At 43.0% G+C, this 23577-nt stretch overlaps 2 protein-coding genes and 1 long non-coding RNA gene across 3 annotated transcripts in view; 2 read left to right on the top strand and 1 right to left on the bottom strand.

The window, feature by feature from the left end:
* The window catches only part of LOC135489856 (uncharacterized), a 28993-nt gene extending 11302 nt beyond the window's left edge, over positions 1-17691 (top strand). Inside the window, exons 6-35 of the mRNA XM_064775454.1 lie at positions 242-400; positions 892-909; positions 1335-1778; positions 2131-2571; positions 3025-3054; positions 3426-3992; positions 4203-4232; positions 4594-5034; positions 5325-5765; positions 5967-5996; positions 6325-6891; positions 7362-7382; positions 7744-8184; positions 8474-8914; positions 9110-9139; positions 9468-10034; positions 10462-10485; positions 10759-11199; positions 11511-11954; positions 12336-12347; positions 12763-13329; positions 13616-13642; positions 14004-14422; positions 14620-14767; positions 15275-15292; positions 15704-15736; positions 15931-16111; positions 16330-16571; positions 16954-17106; positions 17339-17691. Of these exons, the coding sequence (XP_064631524.1) occupies positions 242-400; positions 892-909; positions 1335-1778; positions 2131-2571; positions 3025-3054; positions 3426-3992; positions 4203-4232; positions 4594-5034; positions 5325-5765; positions 5967-5996; positions 6325-6891; positions 7362-7382; positions 7744-8184; positions 8474-8914; positions 9110-9139; positions 9468-10034; positions 10462-10485; positions 10759-11199; positions 11511-11954; positions 12336-12347; positions 12763-13329; positions 13616-13642; positions 14004-14422; positions 14620-14767; positions 15275-15292; positions 15704-15736; positions 15931-16111; positions 16330-16571; positions 16954-17106; positions 17339-17343 (7382 nt within the window). The 3' untranslated portion in view covers positions 17344-17691. The remainder of the gene's footprint in view (positions 1-241; positions 401-891; positions 910-1334; positions 1779-2130; positions 2572-3024; positions 3055-3425; positions 3993-4202; positions 4233-4593; positions 5035-5324; positions 5766-5966; positions 5997-6324; positions 6892-7361; positions 7383-7743; positions 8185-8473; positions 8915-9109; positions 9140-9467; positions 10035-10461; positions 10486-10758; positions 11200-11510; positions 11955-12335; positions 12348-12762; positions 13330-13615; positions 13643-14003; positions 14423-14619; positions 14768-15274; positions 15293-15703; positions 15737-15930; positions 16112-16329; positions 16572-16953; positions 17107-17338) is intronic.
* Positions 17692-18663: 972 nt separating this feature from the next.
* Positions 18664-21061, bottom strand: LOC135489843 (neurofilament medium polypeptide-like). Its single transcript, XM_064775411.1, has 3 exons — positions 20504-21061; positions 20142-20285; positions 18664-19611 (listed from the first exon to the last, which is right to left on the bottom strand). The coding sequence occupies exons 1-3, from the start codon at positions 21047-21049 to the stop codon at positions 19252-19254; spliced, it is 1050 nt and encodes a 349-aa protein (XP_064631481.1). The 5' UTR covers positions 21050-21061; the 3' UTR covers positions 18664-19251.
* An 839-nt stretch (positions 21062-21900) lies between these two features.
* On the top strand, positions 21901-23313 carry LOC135489857 (uncharacterized). Its single transcript, XR_010447245.1, has 3 exons — positions 21901-22110; positions 22351-22469; positions 22857-23313. It is a non-coding gene; the product is annotated as an uncharacterized LOC135489857 (long non-coding RNA).
* Positions 23314-23577: the final 264 nt, after the last annotated feature.

Below are 23577 nucleotides of genomic sequence, written 5' to 3'. Positions count from 1 at the left end.
CCATACCTAAATAACAATCACAGCGAGTGTGCGAGGGTCGAGTTAAGATAAGTTCTTTGGCGAGTTAACTTTGCCGAGTTAAACGAGGTGAATTCCATCCGCCAGTGTTGTATACCTTAGTAGACGTCTTTTCTCTGGTACTTTTGTTTTGTTATACGATGTTGACGATGAAGACTACTTAAAAAAGAGAAAGCAACTGACACCTTTGCTGAGCAGCTGAACATTTTATATTTCCTTCCAGGCGTTGGCAATGATATTGATATCACTGAGTTGTACGGCATTGTCGGCCCAAACAACGAGGCTGATGTGTTCTTGGTTGAGACCTTTGACCACCTGATAGAGTTCAGTGAAACTATGGTCCTGAAATCATGCGGCAACGCCCCGTCTCGAGCACCACCAAGTAAGTACGCTGAGGGATTAAAACTCATTCTCCAAGCTGATCGAAGGATACTCTCTCTATCCTGACACAGATTTCCGTTACAGGATGAGGTCTCCACATAAAAGAAACGCAAAAGCTATAATATCGATAGCTTACCTCAGCCTTTGTAAACCCTGGTTAGAATGCGCAGAAGGCCGTGAACATATTCAATCGGTCCAAAGTCCTACACTTGGAGCCTTCAACTTTAACTGCTTTAAACCGAGTCAAACTTGTTTACAAACTACGACAACGTCTTCATCGTCCCCAAGACCTACACTTGGTACCTTCAATCAAATTTGCAAATTTTCACTTGAGAAGTTAGTGATGTATTCTCTTTCTTGCTGGTGCCGGTTGCAACATCTAAGGTTCACGCAAGCGAATATTACCTTCTCTTGCATTAGCATTCTCTTTTTACTTGACGCTGATATGCCTCCGTAGCATTAGATAATGTATCGAATTCGCTTATTTTACAGTTATTGCCAAGAAAGTCGGTAAGTAAATCCATTTCTGTTCAGAAACTATCAGCTCAACAACGTGCATCTGATTCATCCGCCATCCCGCTTACCAAGTGTATGTTCCTCTTTCTGTCGATCAACTCTATTTGAAAGGGCGACACTGCCAGCTATGCTTCGTGATCATGAAAAGACTAGCTTCTCCAAAGTCGCATCAGAGTACCACATTGTAGATTATCATTGCTATCAGCAAAGACACTCGATCAAAAGACACAATGGTTGCTTGCGAACGCCAAATTCCCCCAACGTGCTTCTGTGACTAAAGATGCTTAACATTGTCCCAAGTTGAGATCAGACTCAGCGGTATATTGACAATAGCAGTTGTCTTCCACAAAGAAAACTTCGGCCGTTTTCCCTTTTATCTATTATTCCTCAACCCGCGCGTTCTTCTTTCCTTTGAATAGACATTGGCCTCACGAGAGCCTTCAAGCCGCATAGTTCCAACCCAATCGCCAAGATGAACAAGGAAACAAGACTAAAGTTTGATCTGAAGATCCAGAACGTCGCAAATACAGACATCGAACCACTGCCAAGAGGCGAGAAGAACTATGCAGTCGACTTCTATTTCTCGCAGGCAAACCTCCAGCGAACACCGATCCGTCGTACAAGAGTCCACAAGTTGAACAATATTGTCGAACCTGGCCTGGAGTTCGGTCTGATTGGAAACGGGCCTGCTTCATCGCTGATTACATTCGACACTTCTGGTACCTTGCCTGGCAGAGAGTGTAGCAGGTACATCTGGTTCTGCGCATGCGTCAGAGAGGGAGAAGATGCCAAGTACAGAGATGCCGACGATAGGAACAATTGTCAATGTCGACCAGCAGAGGAGTTGATATCCTGTTCGCCTGGTGGGTAGCCCCTTTTGTTGGGTTATTACAACTTTTGCTGGGTTCGCACGAGGTGGGGAGTGTCTCTAAAGCTGAACAGTAGTTTAGAAACGATATTTATTACCAGACAGCTTCAAGCAACTTGGATTTCAGTTTGTCCGAATTGGTCAATACCAAAGAATTTTCTTTTTGTCTACCAGAAGCGGTAATATAGCCTACTGCGTTATTGCTTACTGCTATTTCGTTTGGCTTTGTTTCCAATATTCCTATAGCGTTTAGAAAAAACTGTTTGATTTACACGAAGCACGTTTGACTGACTTAAAGAAACGATCATTATTTTGTATGATTTTCTATGTCCTTCCTCGAACTCCAGATATCATGGTGGCGAACTTTGACCCCAAGGGCAAAGAGTACCTGAGAGGAGAGGAAACCGAACTGGACGACATTTCCCTTAACGTCAAGAACGGAGCAAACCGTGAACCTGGTAACAACATCCTAAAAGCGGAAAGAGGAGATAACTATAAGATCCAGCTGGTTTTTGCCAAAGAAGATCTCGCAAAGAACCCCAATGCTAAGAAGACACCGCCTTTCCCAACTACCTTGAAAACTGGGGATCTGTCCGTAGCCCTGGATGCCGCCAGAATCACACCACAACAACGGATGAAGGCCAAGGTTATGCTGCCGGATGAGGACGACTGTGCGCAGTATCTGTGGCTATGCGCATGCGTTAGTGAGGCAAGTGGTGCGGACTACAAGGATGCCAATCCGAACAACAACTGCGAATGCAAGGATGTCTCTCCTTTCATGAAGTGTGGTGAGTATGAAGATGAGGCCGCAGAAATGATACAAGTAAGCGGGGTCTTGGGCTATGTTCAACTAAGAATGACTAAATACTTTGAAGCTACTGGTGCTTGTTTAATTTATTTGGGAAGAATTCGAAGAATAGGGTTTATTGCATTGGGTGTAAATGTGCCATGGAGAGGAGTTTAAAATAACGCTTTGCCGGTGTAAAAGTTTGAAATGTCCTCGAAAAGAAAATCTGGGCAACAAATGATTCTATTATGCACTTTTGATCTCTGAGGTATTGATGGTCATGGTCACCATAGAACCATATACCATGATCCGTTAGAATACAATAGAGCCTGACACTTTTTCCAGGGGACTTTCTCGACTGCTACACCGAATTTGACTAGGATGGAAGGAGGGACTTGGTTATTTCAGTTTTTTTCGACGTCAATTTTTAATCTTTTCCTTTCATTGATTTCAGTGTTCCTTCCGCTACAAAAAATATTTGATGGTAAGTAACGCGTGGAATGCTAAATGTCTGGAACCAAAGGTAAAGTTTAATTACATTACCAATGGGTGGACTATTTAGATGTTTCTCGTTCACCCATCCCCTTCATAGTGTCATGAAGACAAAAATTTGATGATCAAGTATACACCTGTGCAATTGTAATCATTCTAATTATCAGTCGTTGTGGTGATACTCTATTAATGATTAAGATTCTAGAGGAAGGCGAACCCCACAGTTTCCAAGGAAGGTGTTTGACCTCGAGAGGCTTTATTCAACTGCTTTGTTCCTCTGTGATGGCTTAAAGTAAGGTTTCTGTAGGCCAATGACTAGAAAAGAAGCTTCACCCTGATTTTATATCCCCTGTTATATTTCAGGCTGCTTTGGAAAGGTTGCTGATGTATTCTTCATTGTCGATTCGTCAAGCGGCATCAAGGATGCAGACTACCAATCAGTTTTGGAGTTTGCTCAACTTATGACATTAGGCATGGACATTGGCAGGTCAAAGACTCGTGTCGGAGTGATCTCGGTTGCGGATAGGCCCGCGGTTGCGTTTCAGCTGAATAAGTACTCAGATAGAGAGGCGACCGCCCTGGCCATCCCAAAAGTGCGGCGACAAAGAGGACGTTCAAACAAGATGGCTGACGCCCTTATCATGATGCAAGAGTACAATGCAGCCAGGTATGGAGGGAGGGAAGGAGCTTTGAAAGTTGGAATAGTCATCACCAGCGGCCCGTCAGCGGACATGGCAAAGACGAGAGCAGAAGCTAAGAAGGCTCGGGATAATGGCTACATCTTGTTTGCTATTGGTGCAGATAACTTCGACTTCGACGAGTTGGAGGGAATTGCTGACATCCCGTTTTCCGAGACCAGATTGTTTACGTCGTATTCCTACAAAAGGTTGTCCAGAAATGTACCGGCCGTCGTCGAGGAAATGTGCAGATGTAAGTGATAATGGTAGTTAATGAAATTGGTTCAGATTGATTAAAACCCAAAATGTCTGACAAAATGCGTGGAGCCCACGGTTCGTACGATCCTTATCACTCCGTGTAGGAAGGAATCTTTGGGCTTTTAACGAAAAGTCTTGCCTAGTCTGCAAGCATTTTGACAATTCGTGTGTATCATGATCTAAATTAAACTGCTCTCTATTCCAGTAAAGCCTGCAGTAATTATCGAAAACCCAGGTAAGGAAGTTCACCTCTTTCTAACCGTTTATCTATCGATTGCTTGAGACGCCACCAATCGATTAACCTGCCTTGCCTTATTTGCAGTGTTAACGCTTGTGCTACTGTTGTGAGGAAAGTTTCAGTCATAATGACCGATCGTTCTTGGCCTTGATAAGTCCTACGTGTCTGTGTTCAAGGCTAATTGGTGGGCTTCTTCGGAGTTGCCGACTGTGGTAACCCCACTATGGACCAACCTCCAACACTCTGAAGAAACATAGTGGAGTTGTCGACTCGGGAATTAACTCACGAAACTGTTTCATGTTCTCTATTTATTTTCACAATGATACAGGTAAATAATGATTTTACATATCTCTTTCAGATCTTGCCTTAAATGACTTTGTGGTCGCCGATGAAAGTCCCATAATGGTCATGGACAAAGATGCCACAATGAAGATGAATGTCGTACTCGGAAACAAGGAGGGAGCCGATATAAAGCGACTGAATAGGCGCGAAAAGAACTATGCCCTGGATTTCTACATCTCTGAAGACAACTTGGAGGTCACTCCAAAATCTGATACCAGGACAGTGTTCCTGAAGAACGTAAAGGAACCTAACTTGAACTTTGGTTTGATAGCCAAGGGCTCACCCTCCAGTCTTCTCAAGTTTGATACAGAGGGAAAACTACCGGTCAGACGCTGTAACAATCTTGTGTGGTTTTGCGCCTGCGCCAGAGAGGGCAGTGACGCGCCATGGATAGATGCCGACAACACGAACAACTGTAAATGCCAGGATGCCAAAGAGAAGATATCCTGCTCTCCTGGTAAGTATATCAAATTTCAGAGTTTCCCAAAAAAGATATGCTTCCCGTTATAAACAGGAAATCATCACGCCCTCACGTCACTCCGATAACAGTACCATCCTTCTGTGTGGTTCCTTCTCATACATGAGTGCTGATGACACAAGCGCGACGCTCCATCCCAGCTTGTCAGATTTGGGTAGGAATTCAGAAAAGTTAGACGAGCTGTGAGGAAATTCTTTGCGACACCGCAATCATTATCGATTTTGTTAATCTTCTGTAACTAAGTTCTGTTGCTTGATTCACCAACGCAGATATCAAGGTGACCAACTTTGATCCGAAGAAGAACGAGTTCTTGAGAGGAGAAGCAACCGAGATAGGGGACCTTGCTCTCAAAGTTCAGAACGCAGCAGATCGTCAACCAGGCAACGACATCTTCAAGGCAAAGACTGGAGACAACTTTGCCATCGACTTGCACTTTGCCCAGGCTGATCTCGCCAAGAATCCGCGTGCTGTGAAGACACCACCTTTCCCAGCTACCTTGAAAACCGGGGACTTATCAGTTGCTCTCAAAGCTGCGTCGGTCACAGGCATGCAGAAGATGAAAGCCAAGGTCACACTACCGGATGAAGACGGCTGCGCTCAGTACGTTTGGCTTTGCGCATGCGTAAGGGAGGCACGTGGCGCCGAGTATAATGACGCCAATCCCAACAACAACTGTGAATGCAAGGACGTCTCTCCATTCATGAAGTGTGGTGAGTAGGGCTACTAGCGTTTTGTCGATATAGAGGGCGCGGTGTGATATTGAGAATTCAATAAGTGGAAACGGAACTTGCTTTTATCCTACAGCCATCGTCATTACATGTAGAAGTTGACCTTATAAGAAGTTGTAGACATAGTGTGAATTCTGTCAGGATACCAGACTTACTTATGTGGTTTCTTTTCGTTGCTTTCAGTATTCCTTCCGCAACAACCGATCTTTGATGGTGAGTAAAGTAACAAAATTGGAATGTGAAAATCACCAATAGTTAAACTTACCGAAGATATCTTCCGAGTGAAAGCTTACTGTATGGGTCTCCCCAAACTTCAAGCGACATGCGGGATACATGCAACCTGAAATCTTAATATGACCAGTAGGTTTTGTATCATGATGTTTATCAATAGCACACCCAGTAGATGATTTGACCCTCTGAATTCAAACACTTTCATTCTCTGTAGTGGTATTAGGAAGTGATCGTGTATATGCTCGTTTCTTTCCAATGTAAAAACGCTTGCTGCAGATGGATATATTTAAGAATTGCAAATAAATTTCAGGCTGTGTTGGGAAGGTGGCTGATGTGTTCTTCCTCGTCGATTCATCAAGTCGCATTAAAGACGCCGACTACCAGAAAGTGTTGGAGTTTGCTCAACTTATGGCATTAGGCATGGACATTGCAGAAGCTAAAACACGTGTGGGAGTGATCTCGGTTGCGGACAGGCCCGCTGTAGCATTCCAGTTGAACAAATACTTTGACAGAGAGGATGCCGCCCTAGCTATTCCCAAAGTGCGGCGACAAAGAGGACGTTCAAACAAGATGGCTGAAGCCCTTATCATGATGCAAGAGTACAATGCAGCCAGGTATGGAGGAAGGGCAGGAGCTTTGAAAGTTGGAATAGTCATCACCAGCGGCCCGTCAGCGGACATGGCAAAGACGAGAGCAGAAGCTAAGAAGGCTCGGGATAATGGCTACATATTGTTTGCTATTGGTGCAGATAACTTCGACTTTGACGAGTTGGAGGGAATTGCTGACATCCCGTATTCCGAGACCAGATTGTTTACGTCTTATTCCTACAAAAGGTTGTCCAGAAATGTACCGGCCGTCGTCGAGGAAATGTGCAGATGTAAGTGATAATGGTAGTTAATGAAATTGGTTCAGATTGATTAAATCCCAAAATGTCTGACTAACTCCGTGGAGCTCACGGTTCGTAGTGCAATCCTTATCACTCCGTGTAGTAAGGAATCTTTAGGCTCTTAACGAAACGTCTTGCTTAGTCTGCAAGTGGTGTCGCTGTAGGAACTCGTGTTCTTCACTGTGTCGTCCCTATTCGGACATTCGCCAATATGGATGGAATCTCTCCCGTGAGGATGGTGTCCATACATGCAATTCCATTCTTGCTAGCTTGAGCATGTTTGAACAATAGTAACCTGACATCTAACAAGACATGTCCATAGGCATCACCAGAGTTTCCCTGGGTTTCGATTACCAATACCAGTCAACTCATAATGCCTATCGAACAATAACCGAGTGACGTTTTATAACTGACATTTTGTGTGTATGATGATACTAAATCAAATCTGCTTTCTATTCCAGTAAAGCCTGTGAAAAACCCAGGTAAGGAAGGTCATCTTATAGCCGTTTGCTATCGATTGCTTGAGACGCTACCAATCGTTTAACCTGCCTTAATATTTGCAGTGTTAACGCTTGTGCTACTGTTGTGAGGTTGCCTAAGAAAAGTTTCAGTCATAATGACCGATCGTTCACAGCCTTAGTCCTACGTATCTGTGTTCAAGGCTACGTGGTGGGCTTCTTTGGAGTTGCCGACTGTGGCAACCCCACTATGGACAAACCTCCAACACTCTGAAGAAACATAGTGGAGTTGTCGACTCGGGAATTAACTCACGAAACTGTTTCATGTTCTCTATTTATTTTCACAATGATACAGGTAAATAATGATTTTACATATCTTTTTCAGATCTTGCCTTGAATGACTTCGTGGTCGCCGATGAAAGTCCCATAATGGTCATGGACAAAGATGCCACAATGAAGATGAATGTCGTACTCGGAAACAAGGAGGGAGCCGATATAAAGCGACTGAACAGGGGCAAAAAGAACTATGCCCTGGATTTCTACATCTCTGAAGACAACTTGGAGGTCACTCCAAAATCTGATACCAGGACAGTGTTCCTGAAGAACGTAAAGGAACCTAACTTGAACTTTGGTTTGATAGCCAAGGGCTCACCCTCCAGTCTTCTCAAGTTTGATACAGAGGGAAAACTACCGGTCAGACGCTGTAACAATCTTGTGTGGTTTTGCGCCTGCGCCAGAGAGGGCAGTGACGCGCCATGGATAGATGCCGACAACAAGAACAACTGTAAATGCCAGGATGCCAAAGAGAAGATATCCTGCTCTCCTGGTAAGTATATCAAATTTCAGAGTTTCCCAAAAAGATATGCTTCCCGTTATAAACAGGAAATCATCATGCCCTCACGTCACTCCGACAACAGTACCATCCTTCTGTGTGGTTCCTTCTCATACATGGGTGCTGATGAAACAAGCGCGACGCTCCATCCCATCTAGTCAGATTTGGGTAGGAATTCAGAAAAGTTAGACGAGCTGTGAGGAAATTCTTTGCGACACCGCAATCAACATCGATTTCGTTAATCTTCTGTAACTAAGTTCTGTTGCTTAATTCACCAACGCAGATATCAAGGTGACCAACTTTGATCCGAAGAAGAACGAGTTCTTGAGAGGAGAAGCAACCGAGATAGATGACCTTGCTCTCAAAGTTCAGAACGCAGCAGATCGTCAACCAGGCAACGACATCTTCAAGGCAAAGACTGGAGACAACTTTGCCATCGACTTGCACTTTGCCCAGGCTGATCTCGCCAAGAATCCGCGTGCTGTGAAAACACCACCTTTCCCAGCTACCTTGAAAACCGGGGACTTATCAGTTGCTCTGAAAGCTGCGTCGGTCACAGGCATGCAGAAGATGAAAGCCAAGGTCACACTACCGGATGAAGACGGCTGCGCTCAGTACGTTTGGCTTTGCGCATGCGTAAGGGAGGCACGTGGCGCCGAGTATAATGACGCCAATCCCAACAACAACTGTGAATGCAAGGACGTCTCTCCATTCATGAAGTGTGGTGAGTAGGGCTACCAACGTTTTGTCAATATAGAGGGCGTGGTGTGATATTAAGAATCCAATAAATGGAAACGCTACCTGCTTTTATCCTACAGCCATCGTCATTAGAGGATGTCCTAACAGATAGATGTAGACATAGTGTGAATTCTGTCAGGATACCAGACTTACTTATGTGGTTTCTTTTCGTTGCTTTCAGTATTCCTTCCGCAACAACCGATCTTTGATGGTGAGTAAAGTAACAAAATTGGAATGTGAAAATCACCAATAGTTAAACTTACCGAAGATATCTTCCGAGTGAAAGCTTGCTGTATGGGTCTCCCCAAACTACAAGCGACAAGCGGGATACATACAACCTGAAATCTTGGTATGACCAGTAGGTTTTGTATCATGATGTTTATCAATAGCACCCCCAGTAGATGATTTGACCCTCTGAATTCAAACACTTTCATTCTCTGTAGTGGTATTAGGAAGTGATCGTGTATATGCTCGTTTCTTTCCAATGTAAAAACGCTTGCTGCAGATGGATATATTTAAGAATTGCAAATAAATTTCAGGCTGTGTTGGGAAGGTGGCTGATGTGTTCTTCCTCGTCGATTCATCAAGTCGCATGAAAGACACCGACTACCAGAAGGTGTTGGAGTTTGCTCAACTTATGGCATTAGGCATGGACATTGCAGAAGCTAAAACACGTGTGGGAGTGATCTCGGTTGCGGACAGGCCCGCTGTAGCATTCCAGTTGAACAAATACTTTGACAGAGAGGATGCCGCCCTAGCTATTCCCAAAGTGCGGCGACAAAGAGGACGTTCAAACAAGATGGCTGAAGCCCTTATCATGATGCAAGAGTACAATGCAGCCAGGTATGGAGGAAGGGCAAAGGCTTTGAAAGTTGGAATAGTCATCACCAGCGGCCCGTCAGCGGACATGGCAAAGACGAGAGCAGAAGCTAAGAAGGCTCGGGATAATGGCTACATCTTGTTTGCTATTGGTGCAGATAACTTCGACTTCGACGAGTTGGAGGGAATTGCTGACATCCCGTATTCCGAGACCAGATTGTTTACGTCGTATTCCTACAAAAGGTTGTCCAGAAATGTACCAGCTGTCGTCGAGGAAATGTGCAGATGTAAGTCGTGCACTAATGTTTGATCACATTGACGCTTTGCTCAACTCCTGCAGCATTTTGGTATTTCTGTTGTTGAAGCATCAGTGGTCCTTACAACGCTTTGAACTCCAAATAGTGTACTCCAAATTCCTTTTGTAGTTTTTTGGGTTCTTTTTACGTTTGAAATACACAGCATCAGATTGAAAATATTGAACCAAGGCAAGGCGAAGTATGTACATCTATGCGTCACTGCTAACCCGCATCTCAGTTCAGTATAAGAATGTTCGTCATGCACAGCAACTGAAATTGGCATTTCATGCAGCCACTGGGTTGGTGAACAACTTTATTATGTCGATTGATTTCGAGTCGCACCTTTCCGTCGTACAAGCACTTAATTGTCTCGTGTAACTGTACATTAATGAATCAGCAAAACTACTTTCAATTTCAGTGAAGCCTCCGGCTCCGAATCCAGGTAAGAAACTTCATCGACAGTTTGCAGTGATTGTAACTGTTAAAGCCTTTCCTTCGATAAGCTCGCTCTTCGTGACACCTGGCTATCGGTGGACCACATGCCACTGAACCTATTATACCTGAATTTAACAATTACCGTTTGGAAGTGCACGCTTAACATGTGACCATCCATCACTCACTACACTGGTAAATAACTTTTTCCTTTTAAAATCAACCAAATTACAGCTTTCAATCATTCGTCATTGTTTAATCTTGATACCATTCTGTTTCTCAGATCTGGTACTGAATGACTTCAAGGTTGGCGATGACAATCTTCCAATGGTCGTGGATCAGGAGACGGACTTGCCAATGAATGTGGTGCTAGAGAACAAGGCTGGGGGAAACATAAAACCATTAAGGTGGCAACAAAAGAACTATGCAGTTGATTTCTACGTCTCTCAGGCCAACTTGGTGATCACCCCGCTTGCTGATACGACAGCAGTGCTCCTGAAGACTGTTAGGGAACCTTCACTGGACTTCGGTCTAGATGCCAAGGGTGCTCCCTCCAGCCTTCTCAAGTTTGGAACAAGAGGGAAATTGCCAAGTGACCGCTGCAACAAGTACGTGTGGTTCTGCGCATGCGCCAGAGAGGGAACCGATGCGCCGTGGAAGGATGCTGATAACACCAACAACTGTAAATGCAATGATGCCTCGGAGAAAATATCATGCGCTCCTGGTAAGCAGAAGTTGAGCAGTTGCTTGTATCCAGTCATTTTCTGGTGCTTTAAGTTCTATTCGGTTTTTCTTGGGCCACCAGATGCATTAATCATTTTACGCAACACCTGATTTTCATAGTTTCCCTGTCGTCACGGCGATACGTCAAATGGCGTATTCCAAATGGTCGAAAAAAGCAGATGTATTCGAATCGGTCCAATCAGATGATTGACTCTAAAATGTGCCAATCAAGAGCAGTTGTTTGGGAGACATTCGGTCAATATCGGAAACTGGTTGTGCTGTTGAACTCATAAACATTGTGTTCTTTTCAAGATATCCAGGTGGCTGATTTCCTGCCTAACGCAGACGGCAAGACCTTCAAGGGTGAAGCGGTGGAACTCAGCAACATTAATGCGAAGGTGAAGAACAGTGGACCAAGAAAACCCGGAAACAACATCCAGAAGGCTAAAGGAGGAGACAACTTTGCTATCGACTTGCACTTTGCCCAGGCGGACCTAGCTGTCAATCCAAAAGCTAAAAAGTCGCCCGCATTCCCTGCGACCGTGGAAACTGGTGATCTCTCTGTGGCCTTGAGAGCTGGTGGTAGCACGGCGGACCAGAAGTTGAAATCTACCATTACTCACCCTGCCAATGAATGTGAAAAATACGTTTGGCTTTGTGCATGTGTCCGTGAAGCTTCTGCAGCCAAATACAAGGACAGTAACACTAACAACAACTGCGAATGCAAGGACGTCTCCCCGCAGGTTAAGTGTGGAGGCAAGTATCTTACGTGATCCATAGATTACAATTGAAGTATCTTCGCTTCAGGATGTCTGGGAAGAAATTAATGCAGTGCCTTGAATGTGTACTTTCTCGTTGTTCGAACATGTTTCATTGCTTCTTAGCTTTCCAACCTAACCAATATCCTTCTGCAAGAAATTATGCTAAATTTTGATTCTAAAACTAAAATAATCTTCGCGATGTGCGACAAAAGATCTTTTTGACTGCGGGTAAAACCGGTAATCGTAGGATTAGATACTGATCAAAGGTCGTAGCGATCACCGATTTTGTATGGTGTCACGGCGACAAAAATCGCTTGTTTGCGTGGCGCATAAAGCAACATCCAAACTAACATTCGTTCTTATTTCTACATTCCAGGTGCAGCGGCTGGTGAGTTCATAAGTAGAGTAGTCTTCAGTCAAATAGGCAAAGATCATTCTTGCAAGAACCCTAGCTCAGTGTGAATAAGAAGTATTGTAGTCGACATTTCAGTGATCAGCATAAGTAAAACTATCAGTAATCAAATTAAGTAAAATTGGCAGTAATCAACTTAAGTAAAACGATTCAACAATAAGATTGCAAGTAATCAACGAAGTATAACTATCGAGAACAAACTTACGTTTAACTCTCGGGAATCAACCTACATGAAAGCATAACTATCAGGAATGAACTTATCAACTTGATCTACAGCGAGCATTGTCACAAGATCCCTTCTCAGTAAAACTTGGACTCAAAACCGATATTCCCAGTGTGTGATATCTTGTTTGGGCTTACATAATTGTGCCTCCTCCTTTTCCATTTTCAGCATGTAAAGGCAAGCCCGTGGATGTGGTCTTCGTCATTGACAACTCCAATAGCATCAGGAACAACGATTACGTCCATATGATGGACTTCGTCGAGGCTCTCATCAGTGCCTTTGATATCGGTGTAGACAAGGCTAGAATTGGTCTGGTGACGTTTGCCAGTGATACCTTGGTCCGGTTTGAGCTGAACAAGTTCTCGGATTCAGGCGAAATCATACAATTTGTCGATGGCATGAGGCGGCAGCATGGCGGGACGCAAACTGGCGACGCTTTAGAAGAGACGAGAGAACATACATTCCAAGAGGAGCATGGTGCCCGTCCCGGTGTTCTGAAGGTGGCGCTGGTCATCACTGATGGTATCTCTGCCAATAGGAGACAGACTCTGGCGGAGGCAAAGATAACCCGAGATCATGGTATCCGAGTATATGCGATTGGTATTGGCCCTGGCGTTGATCAGAGCGAGTTGCTTGGCATTGCCGGGTCGGAAAACCCTCAACAAGTGTTCAGCTCGGATACCTTTGAGGCCCTTACCACCCTGAGAGAAAGGATTATTCAGGACACTTGTTCTGGTAAGTTGAATTGGACTTAACGTTCATGTGCATCTCGACCGGTAATCATAAAAGTTCCTTTAAACTCGAAGTGCCATACTTAGCAAGGTATGACACTTTTGTGGCTATTCATGAACAGTCTTGAGAATCAAGCGTAGCAAAGGTAGGACACCCCATGCGATTTCTTAAACGAATGTATACGGGGTTTGGTTAAGGATCATTGAGTACAAGAGGCAGTGCCTTAGAATTAAGGTTACACGCTTTTAAACAAGGTAAAAGATGACATGATACATTTTGATCTTTTCAGCCACGCCAGCACCACCACACGTTGTATGTAAGTATCAAAACCTTCAACCATTCTGATGCAAAACTAAGTGAGGTTGTATTTCAGTTGTTTGATGTCAGCTTGCCCATTGCGCGTGGCCTCATACCTCAATGAAATAGCCCGCTGTCCAGGTCGGCGTAATGCATCATACCACTTGAACTTGTTGAACGTTGAACGTTGTATGCGGCCATCATCTCTTAAGTCGGGTTGTAGAAACTGATGTCAGTAAAAGCCTCATATGTATCAAATCAGCTGAGAACGTGTTGCCTGTTCACGACTAGGACGTGTTTAAGATCACCACTTCAGTGACGAGATTGGTCTTGTAATCCTGCCTTGGACTTTCGTCAGTAATTCAATCTATGTATTTCAGCATGCAAGGACACGCCATCTGACGTAGTCTTCATCATTGATAACTCTAACAGCATCAGAAGAGGCGATTACGTCAAAATGATTGATTTTGTCGAAACACTCGTCGGCTCATTTGATATTGGATTGGACAAGACGAGAATTGGTGTGGTGACGTACGCAAGTGAAGCCCTGGTCCGATTCGAGCTCAACAAGTACGGAACTTCTTCTGAAATTGTCGAGTTCGTTGATACCATGAGAAGACAGCACGGTGGTACGCAAACTGGTGATGCTTTGGAGGAGGCCAGGGAACATACTTTCAAGACCGAGCACGGTGCCCGTCCCAATGTGGTTAAGGTGGCTATTGTGATCACTGATGGTGTCTCTGCCAATCGACAACAGACCCTTGCGGAGGCAAAGATAACTAGGGACCGGGGAATTAAGGTAAGGGGCTTTAGGATTTCGTGTGACAGACTATTGACCAAAGGACACCACCCTAACCACAAAGCTCTGGGTTTCTGTGGTGGATCTCTCTAGGACAACCGTCCTCATCACGAAGTGACTGTCTTGATGGTCCCGTTAGGCATGAGAAAAGTTTCAATTATTCAAACTTTCCTTTAATGTACTTTCTTTTGTTTCAGGTATTTGCTGTTGGTATTGGTCCCGGCGTTGACAGGTCTGAGTTGGTAGGGATTGCCGGCGCAGAGAACCCGGGTCATGTGTTCAGCGCGGCAACGTTCGAGGCCTTGGAGGTTTTGATTGAAAGTATTGTAAAGCAAACCTGCGCAGGTACATTCATTGACTGAATTTTCATTGTTTAATTTGTCTAATAGGGCATCTGTTAGTGGGGAGGACCTGGAGCTGATGGACAAATAGCTTAAAGAAAGGGAACCGTTGTCCCCCCGCATACCCCCTTTCTAGAACAGGAATCGCCCTGATATTGTCTAAGGAGGCAATGAGACTCGTTAGCTCACGAGCTGTCTCCTCAATAAGAAATAAGAAGGGCAGACTTGCATCTGTGATGTACGAGTACATGGCAAGACTGACTTGTCTGACCGAACGACACGAACAAGGTGAAACTAGCCACAGGGAATTGCCAGTGCAGGATGAGTACATGTATCATCATCATGCTGTTGAGTCGGCTGACACTAAAGATAGAGTCCTGCCATTGGCTGTTGGCATAAGCACGCCAGTTGCCATATAGATAGATGCTCGAAAAAGATTTTTAAACTCTCGGGATCTTAACATTTTCTCTCGTGATTCAGTGCTATAAATGTTCTTTTGTCTTTTTTTCAGGAGGCCACATGTTCGCAGGTAAGCTGTTTTCACTTCATTAGCGATTTCAACATTCATGTTGGAAAAATTTAAGTAACGATAATTAGCTGAGAAAGCGTGATTGTACATGACAGTAATATTAATGACATATATACTGGTATAAACCATCGAAGTGACAACTATCATACTGATTAAAAGTCTTAAAGTCTTTTGTTACCTTCGCTGAATTTCAAGCACTTGAAAGTTCGAGACAGCAGCAATGCACATTACCGCATCTATTCTGGTCATTTCAAGAATTCCAGAATGTTGCACTCACTGTTTCAGGCAACTATAAAAAAATGGAGGCACTGATACTCGTACAGACTATTTGCAGTAAACCTTGTCATCATGACATACGTCAGGTAGTTAATCTGTTTCATATATCTTACAAAGTCCATTCCTCCATTTCAGATGCACCAGCTGGCCAGCTTATCCTACTACCACGTAAGTAATTTAGCCGCGTGTAAGAAGAACGGAATTGGAAGATTTGCTTTAGACCTAAATCTGCTACTCGAGATATCTTTGTGTCTAGACAGACTCACAATCCACTAGCCCTAGTACCGGTGCTATGAGTCTTAGATGTCTGCTACATCCCTGATTTTTTATCAGTGAATGACGAGACCTTACTTTCATTCCAGCCTGCGAGGCGACGCCTAGCGACGTAGTCTTCATCCTTGACAACTCCGCTAGCGTTCAAAGTGACGAGTATCGCGATATGATCAAGTTCGCCAAGAGCGTTGTCAGTGAGTTCAATATCGGAACACGTTTGAATCAGACCAAAGTGGCAGCTGTCGCCTTTGCGAGTGCTGCACGGGTTGGGTAAGTTGAAGGCTAATACATAAAATATACTTGGTCGAGGCAGCAATGGTTATCAATAAAAACGTATTAAAAGTGCGTAATATCACGAACCTAAAGACTCGAAGACTCGTTATCAGACGCTTTATTTTTTAGCGGCTTTTAAAAGTAATCCAGTTGATTTCTCCCAACTAAAGTGAAAATGTAAATGACCAGATAAGGACGAATCTTCCTTTTTTCAGATTTTACCTCAACGAAAATCGGTATTTCATGGACTATGCCAAATCTTTCAACGAGATTCGTCGATTGTACGGCCGTTCCAACACTGCTGACGCCCTCCGGATCGCGAGGGTGTCGGCCTTATCGCCTTTCAGAGGAGCTAGGCCGAGAGTTCAGAAACTTGTTGTACTTATCACTGATGGGAAGTCTAACAATCGAGAACAGACAGTGGCTGAGGCCTCACTTAACTTGGCCGAAGGCATTGGTAAGTACGGTTATCTCATTTGAATTAACGTACCAGTTGGGACGAAAAAAACAATTCACGGACTGATTCTGCAACCAGCTAGAAATCCATGTGGTATATTTTTTCAAGTTTTTGGCCCGGCTGTGTTTAATAAGCAAGTGGGCGTACTTTAACTACATGCAACTACTAGATGGTTAAATGCATTGGCCCTGCAGAAAAGCACGAAAAGTAGCATCTGGTTCGTAGACTGATCCGGACGTTATATGACAGGACACCGTAGCTACTGTTTGGCTTTTATCAATTCAAGTCCATGTATTGCGTGTAGGCGTACATAAAAAATGTGCTCACATACATTTGTTCATTAAAGTTAGATGCATACACGTTTGTTACTTGTTGTTTTCAGAAACTGTGGTGATTGGTGTAGGCAAACGTATCTCGACCAAGGAGCTCCACACCATAGTTGGCCGAGGACAAGGCCGACGCATCCTGACCGTGGAGAGGTTCCGCGACCTGCCTCAGGTCAAGGCTGATGTGGTGAAAGCAAGATGCTCAAGAGGTGAAGAATTATTTCGTGCTTTTGGGATGAATGGCGCCAGGGACGAAGAATCCTGTAGTCACATAAAAATATCATTGCAAATGTTAACCACTAACTGTAGTTTCTTTTACGTTTTTCCTAAACAGCATGCACCGAACGAAAGATGGTTAAACATTTAGATACCAGTTGTTATCGCTTCAAGCCGAATACCGAACAAATCTCAAACTGACATGAGGCTCATTTGTTTTTTCAGGTTAATTCTCTGAAGCGGTGTTTGAATCAAATGGGATCGTGTGCCGAGTTGGACAGAATAAACACGTCAGCTGCCGCTTTGCACATACGATAGAATTAGTCCGAATACATTGACGCTGAATTTAGTTCCGGGAACATTATCAAAGAGACTTATCAGACACTTATCAACACAAGAAGAACACTGTGCTTTTGCCAAATATTTGGACACGGAAAGGCTGAGGCTTGCAGAGAAACAGGACACGACTCTTTAATGAGATGACGATAATATTCGACCGACACGGTTCAACAGGAGATTCAACGTAATACCAACGACTGCTGATAATGATCCGTGAGGCCGATTTTTTTAGCGCGACTGCAGTTCGGCAAAATAAACATTACAAGCACAATAGACTCCATGCAATATTAATGCTGGTGCTCCAATTTTTTGGGGCATCCTGTATTCATGTCCGAATTTATATACAAATCTGACGAAATAAGCCACGAACTGTGCATATCCGGCAAATTTTACACTGGAGTAGGAAATAGCGATTTCACAGAAGATTGCCGAAAGTCCACTTTACATGTTTATATGAAATTAGTATGCAGGATGTCACCTGAAACTAATGTATAAGACGCCATTTATCTATAAGTACGCACATTACGCTACGTCTCACACTTGCGAGAAAATACGATGCTCACAGTGTAAATAAACGGATATGCGCAAATTTGGATTACTAGTATTTTGGTCCGTATATACCCCAACTCTTGTTCGTTCAAGGCAAATGGAGTTTGCCAATCTGAACATATCTTATATAGGTAGATGTTATTACTTTATCGTTGTTTCGATAAGAAATTATTTAATCGGCAGTAGATATTCTTTTTGTTAATGCTTACAGTTTTAGAAATGTATTTCTAATGATAAGTAGAGTTGGCGCCAAGAACAAAATATATAAACTGAGAATATGGCTTTAGAAGACACGCTGGTTTGAACAAGCAAGATCAGAATAGGACAATAATAGTGATGGCGTATTCAGGGTTATTGGAAAGGAGAATCAGAGAACTTCCGGTCAAAATGTCCAATCAGAACTTAGAGTAACCACTCTATTAGAAGTACCATTTCAATTTGCATCATCACAAATGAGCCAACCACAAGGCTTCCTTTTGGGCAACGTCCGGTCAGGTGATTAGATCACCCACCAAAATAACAAAACTTTTATTTTCAAACAAATGTACCATTCGAAAAGTCTTCCTCAAAATCAGGCTTTTGGATGAATACGAGTAAAATCATGTATAGATGAAACTACGTTACACACGATGTCATCGGCAAGTAACGGAACCCTGATACTTATTGACAAGATTATGAACAGGAGTATGTTTGCGCTTTTGTATGAAATAAGAGCTGTTTTCGGTAAATAAATAATCGAATTTATTTGATAAAACTGTGTCTACTGTCAGGTGATTTTGAGCGGTTATGCAGATGATAAGAGGGTGGTACGAATACAGATTTTCACTAAACAATTTCTTTTATGCCTTGTAGCACAGAACGAAAGTAAAAGTCGTTATACATATATGTAAGTCTCTATTCGTATCACGCCTTCATCGTGGCTCTTTGACGTTTGGGCGGTGCCATGAACGCGACTAGACATGCTGAAGAGTCACGTAATACACAAACCTTGATTCTAAAAGTCATAGTGGGCATATTTCGCAATCCGTACGTCCGACGAAAGTCTGTGGTGTCATCAAGTCATGTGCTAATCCATTTTATATGCGGCACTCGTAAAAAATAATCTGTTATAAAGTTGCAGGAGGAACTGGTGAATTTTTAAACCGTGGGCAAAATTTTGATACTTTTTCACAATTCGTATTTCATCGTTCGTATTTCTTCGTAAGGCTTGCAGGACCTGTCATGGTTACTATTTATCAACACATGAAATGTCACAGAGGTGTGACTTTATTCCTTTGCCTCGAAAATGTCTTTCTCATGAACGACTTCACCTTCTCAGCGCGAGTCTTTTCGTCTTGAACTACTGATGCCGCAATCTCGTTTAACATACGCTCTTTCTGACTAGAAGTTGGACTTATTTGATATTCCGCCATCAAGGCTTCAATCTCGGGATCCAAATCAATGTTAAACGGTTCATCATCGTTTTCTTCCTTGTCTGTGCTTTCTTCTTCTTCCATGCTCCTAGCTTTTGTTTCCCGCAATCTGGCCTCTTCTTCCTTTTCTTCGGCGTCTTCCCGTCTTTTTTCTCCGTCTTCCTCCTTTTCCGCAGTGATAAATTCATCAACGAGTTTCTGGGGAGAAACAAATTATCAATGCAAAGCAACGACACACTTTTTCCGTGCAAAATATCTCAAAATACAAAAAGCATGAATATGAGTTCTGTGACGAATAGAACCAGCAAGGGTCCCCAAGATATCTTGATGGAGCGGCAGCAGGAGAATGTTGGAGGCAAACGACGAATGTGTCGATATGACGAACACACCCGATGGATGTGGTTGATGTATCCCGCGATGGGTGCCAGAGTCGCAAGAAATTTTTTCATCCTTTAGAGTTGAATTTTTTCATAAGTATATAATTCTGAAAAATTTTCAAAGCCAAAATATTTTTGGGGCAGATGGTCTTTTTTCATTTTGAGCAGAAAAAAACAAGTGAAAAAATTATTTGGACTCAGAAATTTTTCATCTCTCTACAGAGTTGAATTTTTTCAAAACTTCAAAATTCGGAAAATTTTTCAAAGCCAAAATTTTTTTGGGGTGGGGAGGGGGGGGGGGCGCTGATGGTTTTTACTTCATTTTGAGCAGAAAAAAATATTTTGACCTACCGCACTCGATATGCGGTTTTGTCTCTCTATCGCCTCCATGAGCCTGGCCTTTCTTTCCTTTAACATCTCTTCACGTTTCATAGCCGCTTGAAGCTGTTTCAATTCCTGGTCCACGATTTTGATTTTGATATCGTTCTCAGTTTGCTAATGAGCAAAAATAAAAAATTATTTAGGTGTTATTCAAAAAAATATTACAATGCATTGAGCAGACAGTCAGGTTAGTTGAAGCTTTTTTCATAAAACTTTACCACGTGCCGGATGGTGAGACGACTGTCTATTTAGGCTTTGGGCCCAAATTCATAAATTGCCAAAATTAGCTTTCAACGACGTCGAATCAATTTGAAGGAACAAGCATTATTTACCTGATCTTTCTGTCCGTGTTTGCCCTTCATACATATCCGTTTCTTTTGAAGGAGTTTCTGTCTTTTTCCCTCTACCTTCCTTAATTTCTCAATACTCTTATTGCCCAATTTCTTTCTCTCAGCATCGATGTCTAACTTTAACAGACGACATGTTGTGACCCTGGGTGATCGAATATCAGAGACAGACCCTGGCATTGCGTCATCTCTCTCGCCAGAGCAAGCCCTTTCTTCAGTGACTAACTCCCAAGCCCTGCCTCCTAAAGCGTCAGCCATATTCGCCTGTACGAGGTTGACCTCTTCCTCTTTCTCCAAAGCCGACTCCAATACTTTCAGTTCCTCCTCAGTTTTCGGAGGAGAGAGGGTTAAAAGTTTCCCGATAATATCCAAGTTTAAATCCTGAGGTTCAGTAAATTGCTTCTTGACTTCTTTCGATCGTCTGATGATATCACCTGGTACAGGTTTCAGTGAACTCGGCGTTAAAACACGCACTTCTGGTTCGCTTTCTACAAGAACAAGTGCAACCTCTTCGCCATCGTTTTTGTTCATACCTTCTGATGGTGACGGTGTTGGAACGATTTCTTCATAACCAGTACTGGCAGAAGGTTCTGAAGGAACAGTATTTTTTGGGTCTATGACACTTTCTCCGTCAGGATACATACAAATTGCGAAAGATTTCCTGATGCGGTCTATGAGAGGGCTTGTCGGGTCTTGGCTCTCATTCGACTTGGAACTGAAAGGGCGCTGTCTGTCTTTGGTAGGCCTAACGTCAGGGCTGTCCGATGAAAATATGTCAGCTGATTCTGTCTTCCTTGGACTTGGACTCGAAGATGAGTTACTTGCAAATCTTGAAGATGTCACTCCGTGATTTGGTATGACTGGGACATTTGGGTTCGGCATGCTTCAACACTTTTAAGTTTTATACAAACCTCGCACATTAAATCGTTTTTCGAAGGTCCTTTTGCTCTGTCCTTTCACGGCCATAAATCGACAACGCAAATCCCACGTCGTTTTTTGCCGGTGATGACGGAGATGACTGATCGAACAATGGGCGTAGCGCGTGATGACGTTCAGTCGCAATCGTTGCGTCGCCGATCATGTCGGCGACCAATGTGACCGAACAACCTCTCCCATCTGGCTAACATTTGCTGCCCTTTCGGCCTAATTAAAAACATAACGGATATAGATAGCCTTTGGTCTGTCGTCAGCAAAAGATGGGTTATTGTCCTTTGTTATCAGTAAACACACGATAGAGGGCACACAGTTTACATTCTGCGCCCAAATGCATTCTGTTCCTTGTTTGAATGTTTGAACTGTTTGTACCATCATGTTGAACAAACACTTTTGAAAGTAGAATAGAGCATAAACAGATCCATTATGTACATACAGTATGACGGATCTTATCATTTTATTTCACCTTATACTAAGAGATTTGTACCGGGCACTGACACAGGTTGAACTCCTTTTGGAAATTAAGAAACGGCAAAGTAGAAAAAAAGAGGAAAAAACGAAAATAAAAGTAGAAAGTCGAGAGGACAACTGTTGACATTATACAATGACGAGCTTGACATGCCTTTGTAGTGTTATTGTTTGTACACTGATGGTGAATGGTAAGTAATGAAAACTACACTTAAATTCTTGCTCATTCTTTTACGATCCCGACTTTTATCTTCAATGGCGGATGACGATATTTCTTTACGTTTTCGTTAAATAAACTTTTCGCGACATTCATTTTCACTTATTTTTTACTTTTACGGGTTGCGTTCTACTTAATTTGGTGGTTTGACAGGCTTGTTGCTAGGGTCAGAACACACGGAGAACTCATCTGGAATGGTCGCGCTTCTTTTCAGCTGTGAGCAGCTTGTCTTGCATTCAAAGCAATTCATATACGAATGAAAGATATACTCCCAGTGACGGGACGCCATGTACGATTCCTGCCGCGGACAAGAATACACCTCTGCAGTGTTTCGTAAGTGTTGAATACGAGAAAACAATAAAAGATAAGACAAAACTATATGTAGTCTTGACTTCTATAGAAGACAACCGGTTTTCGTAAAAAAAGCTGTTCAAAGAAAGTGACATGTATATAACAACATCGTTGGTCTGACGCAGTTTGGCCAAAAAGTGGACCCAAAAAAGAGGAAGTCCACAAGAAACACGACCAGACAAGACCGGATCACATTGGCGCGCGTTTACATGGCAGAAGAATCTAGACCGATCCGGATCGATGTGGATCGTTTTGGTCTCGTGTAAACGTCCCTGGTGTCTATTTACTGACATATTATGCTACATGCCTCAAGTATCCAACAAAAGCATCTTTCCATACCTCATCAGAGAAACCTTCATTTTTCTTCAGACAATCACCAAGGACGATGGGTTAGCCTGGAGGGGTTGTGATTCGAGCGGAGGAACCATATGCTTTCATCAAGCGACCATTTCTCACAAGTGCGAGCTGTGCGGGACGGACAACTGTAACTCTGGCTCCATCATCAACCTAACTAGATGGATGTTGATAATTCCAATGTTGGCGTTGCTCCATTAGAAACAATTTTTTGTAAAGCTGCCAAGTGATGTCCTCAAATATATATATTTGAGGACATGTAGGCCTTATCAGTAATGTGAGACCATTTATGGCAGTGAAATTGCCATCACGGCATTGTCCTATTAAGGATGATTACTGTATAGTCTAGCTAGAGTTGTTCAAATTTCTTTTAAATACTAATTTTGAGTAGGGAACTAAAATCAAGTATATACCGACCTTTTAAACCATTACTGATCATCATCTAGTATAGGAACAATAAAGTGTTCTAGGAGGCAAATTTTATCTTTATGTTTATTTATTGTTGGTATATACACATATATTATCGAATGGTTGAAACATCAATATTATATTCACGTTAATTCTATAATAACGTGAAGAATCGTCAGAAGAGGGATGCCAGCTTATAGAGGTTCCGAAATATACGTGCCAAAGCTCTGTTCAGGTCTTCTGCCTCACGTAGGCCCTACATGATACCCCGCCAACAGGCTTCTGGTTGAAGCACCATCGATAATGCTACAGAGTTTCATTTGAATAT

This window comes from Lineus longissimus, chromosome 6 (assembly GCF_910592395.1).
Source record: "Lineus longissimus chromosome 6, tnLinLong1.2, whole genome shotgun sequence".
In the NCBI taxonomy this organism is placed as follows: domain Eukaryota; kingdom Metazoa; phylum Nemertea; class Pilidiophora; order Heteronemertea; family Lineidae; genus Lineus; species Lineus longissimus.
This window is presented reverse-complemented; position numbering and strand designations above follow the sequence as displayed.

Coding starts and splice junctions, on each gene's coding strand:
- LOC135489843 (XM_064775411.1), bottom strand. CDS start 21,049: ATGAACAAAAACGATGGCGAAGAGGTTGCACTTGTTCTTGTAGAAAGC. Junction 20,286..20,503: donor AACACGGACAGAAAGATCAG/GTAAATAATGCT, acceptor TTTGCTCATTAG/CAAACTGAGAACGATATCAA. Junction 19,612..20,141: donor AAAACCGCATATCGAGTGCG/GTAGGTCAAAAT, acceptor GTTTCTCCCCAG/AAACTCGTTGATGAATTTAT.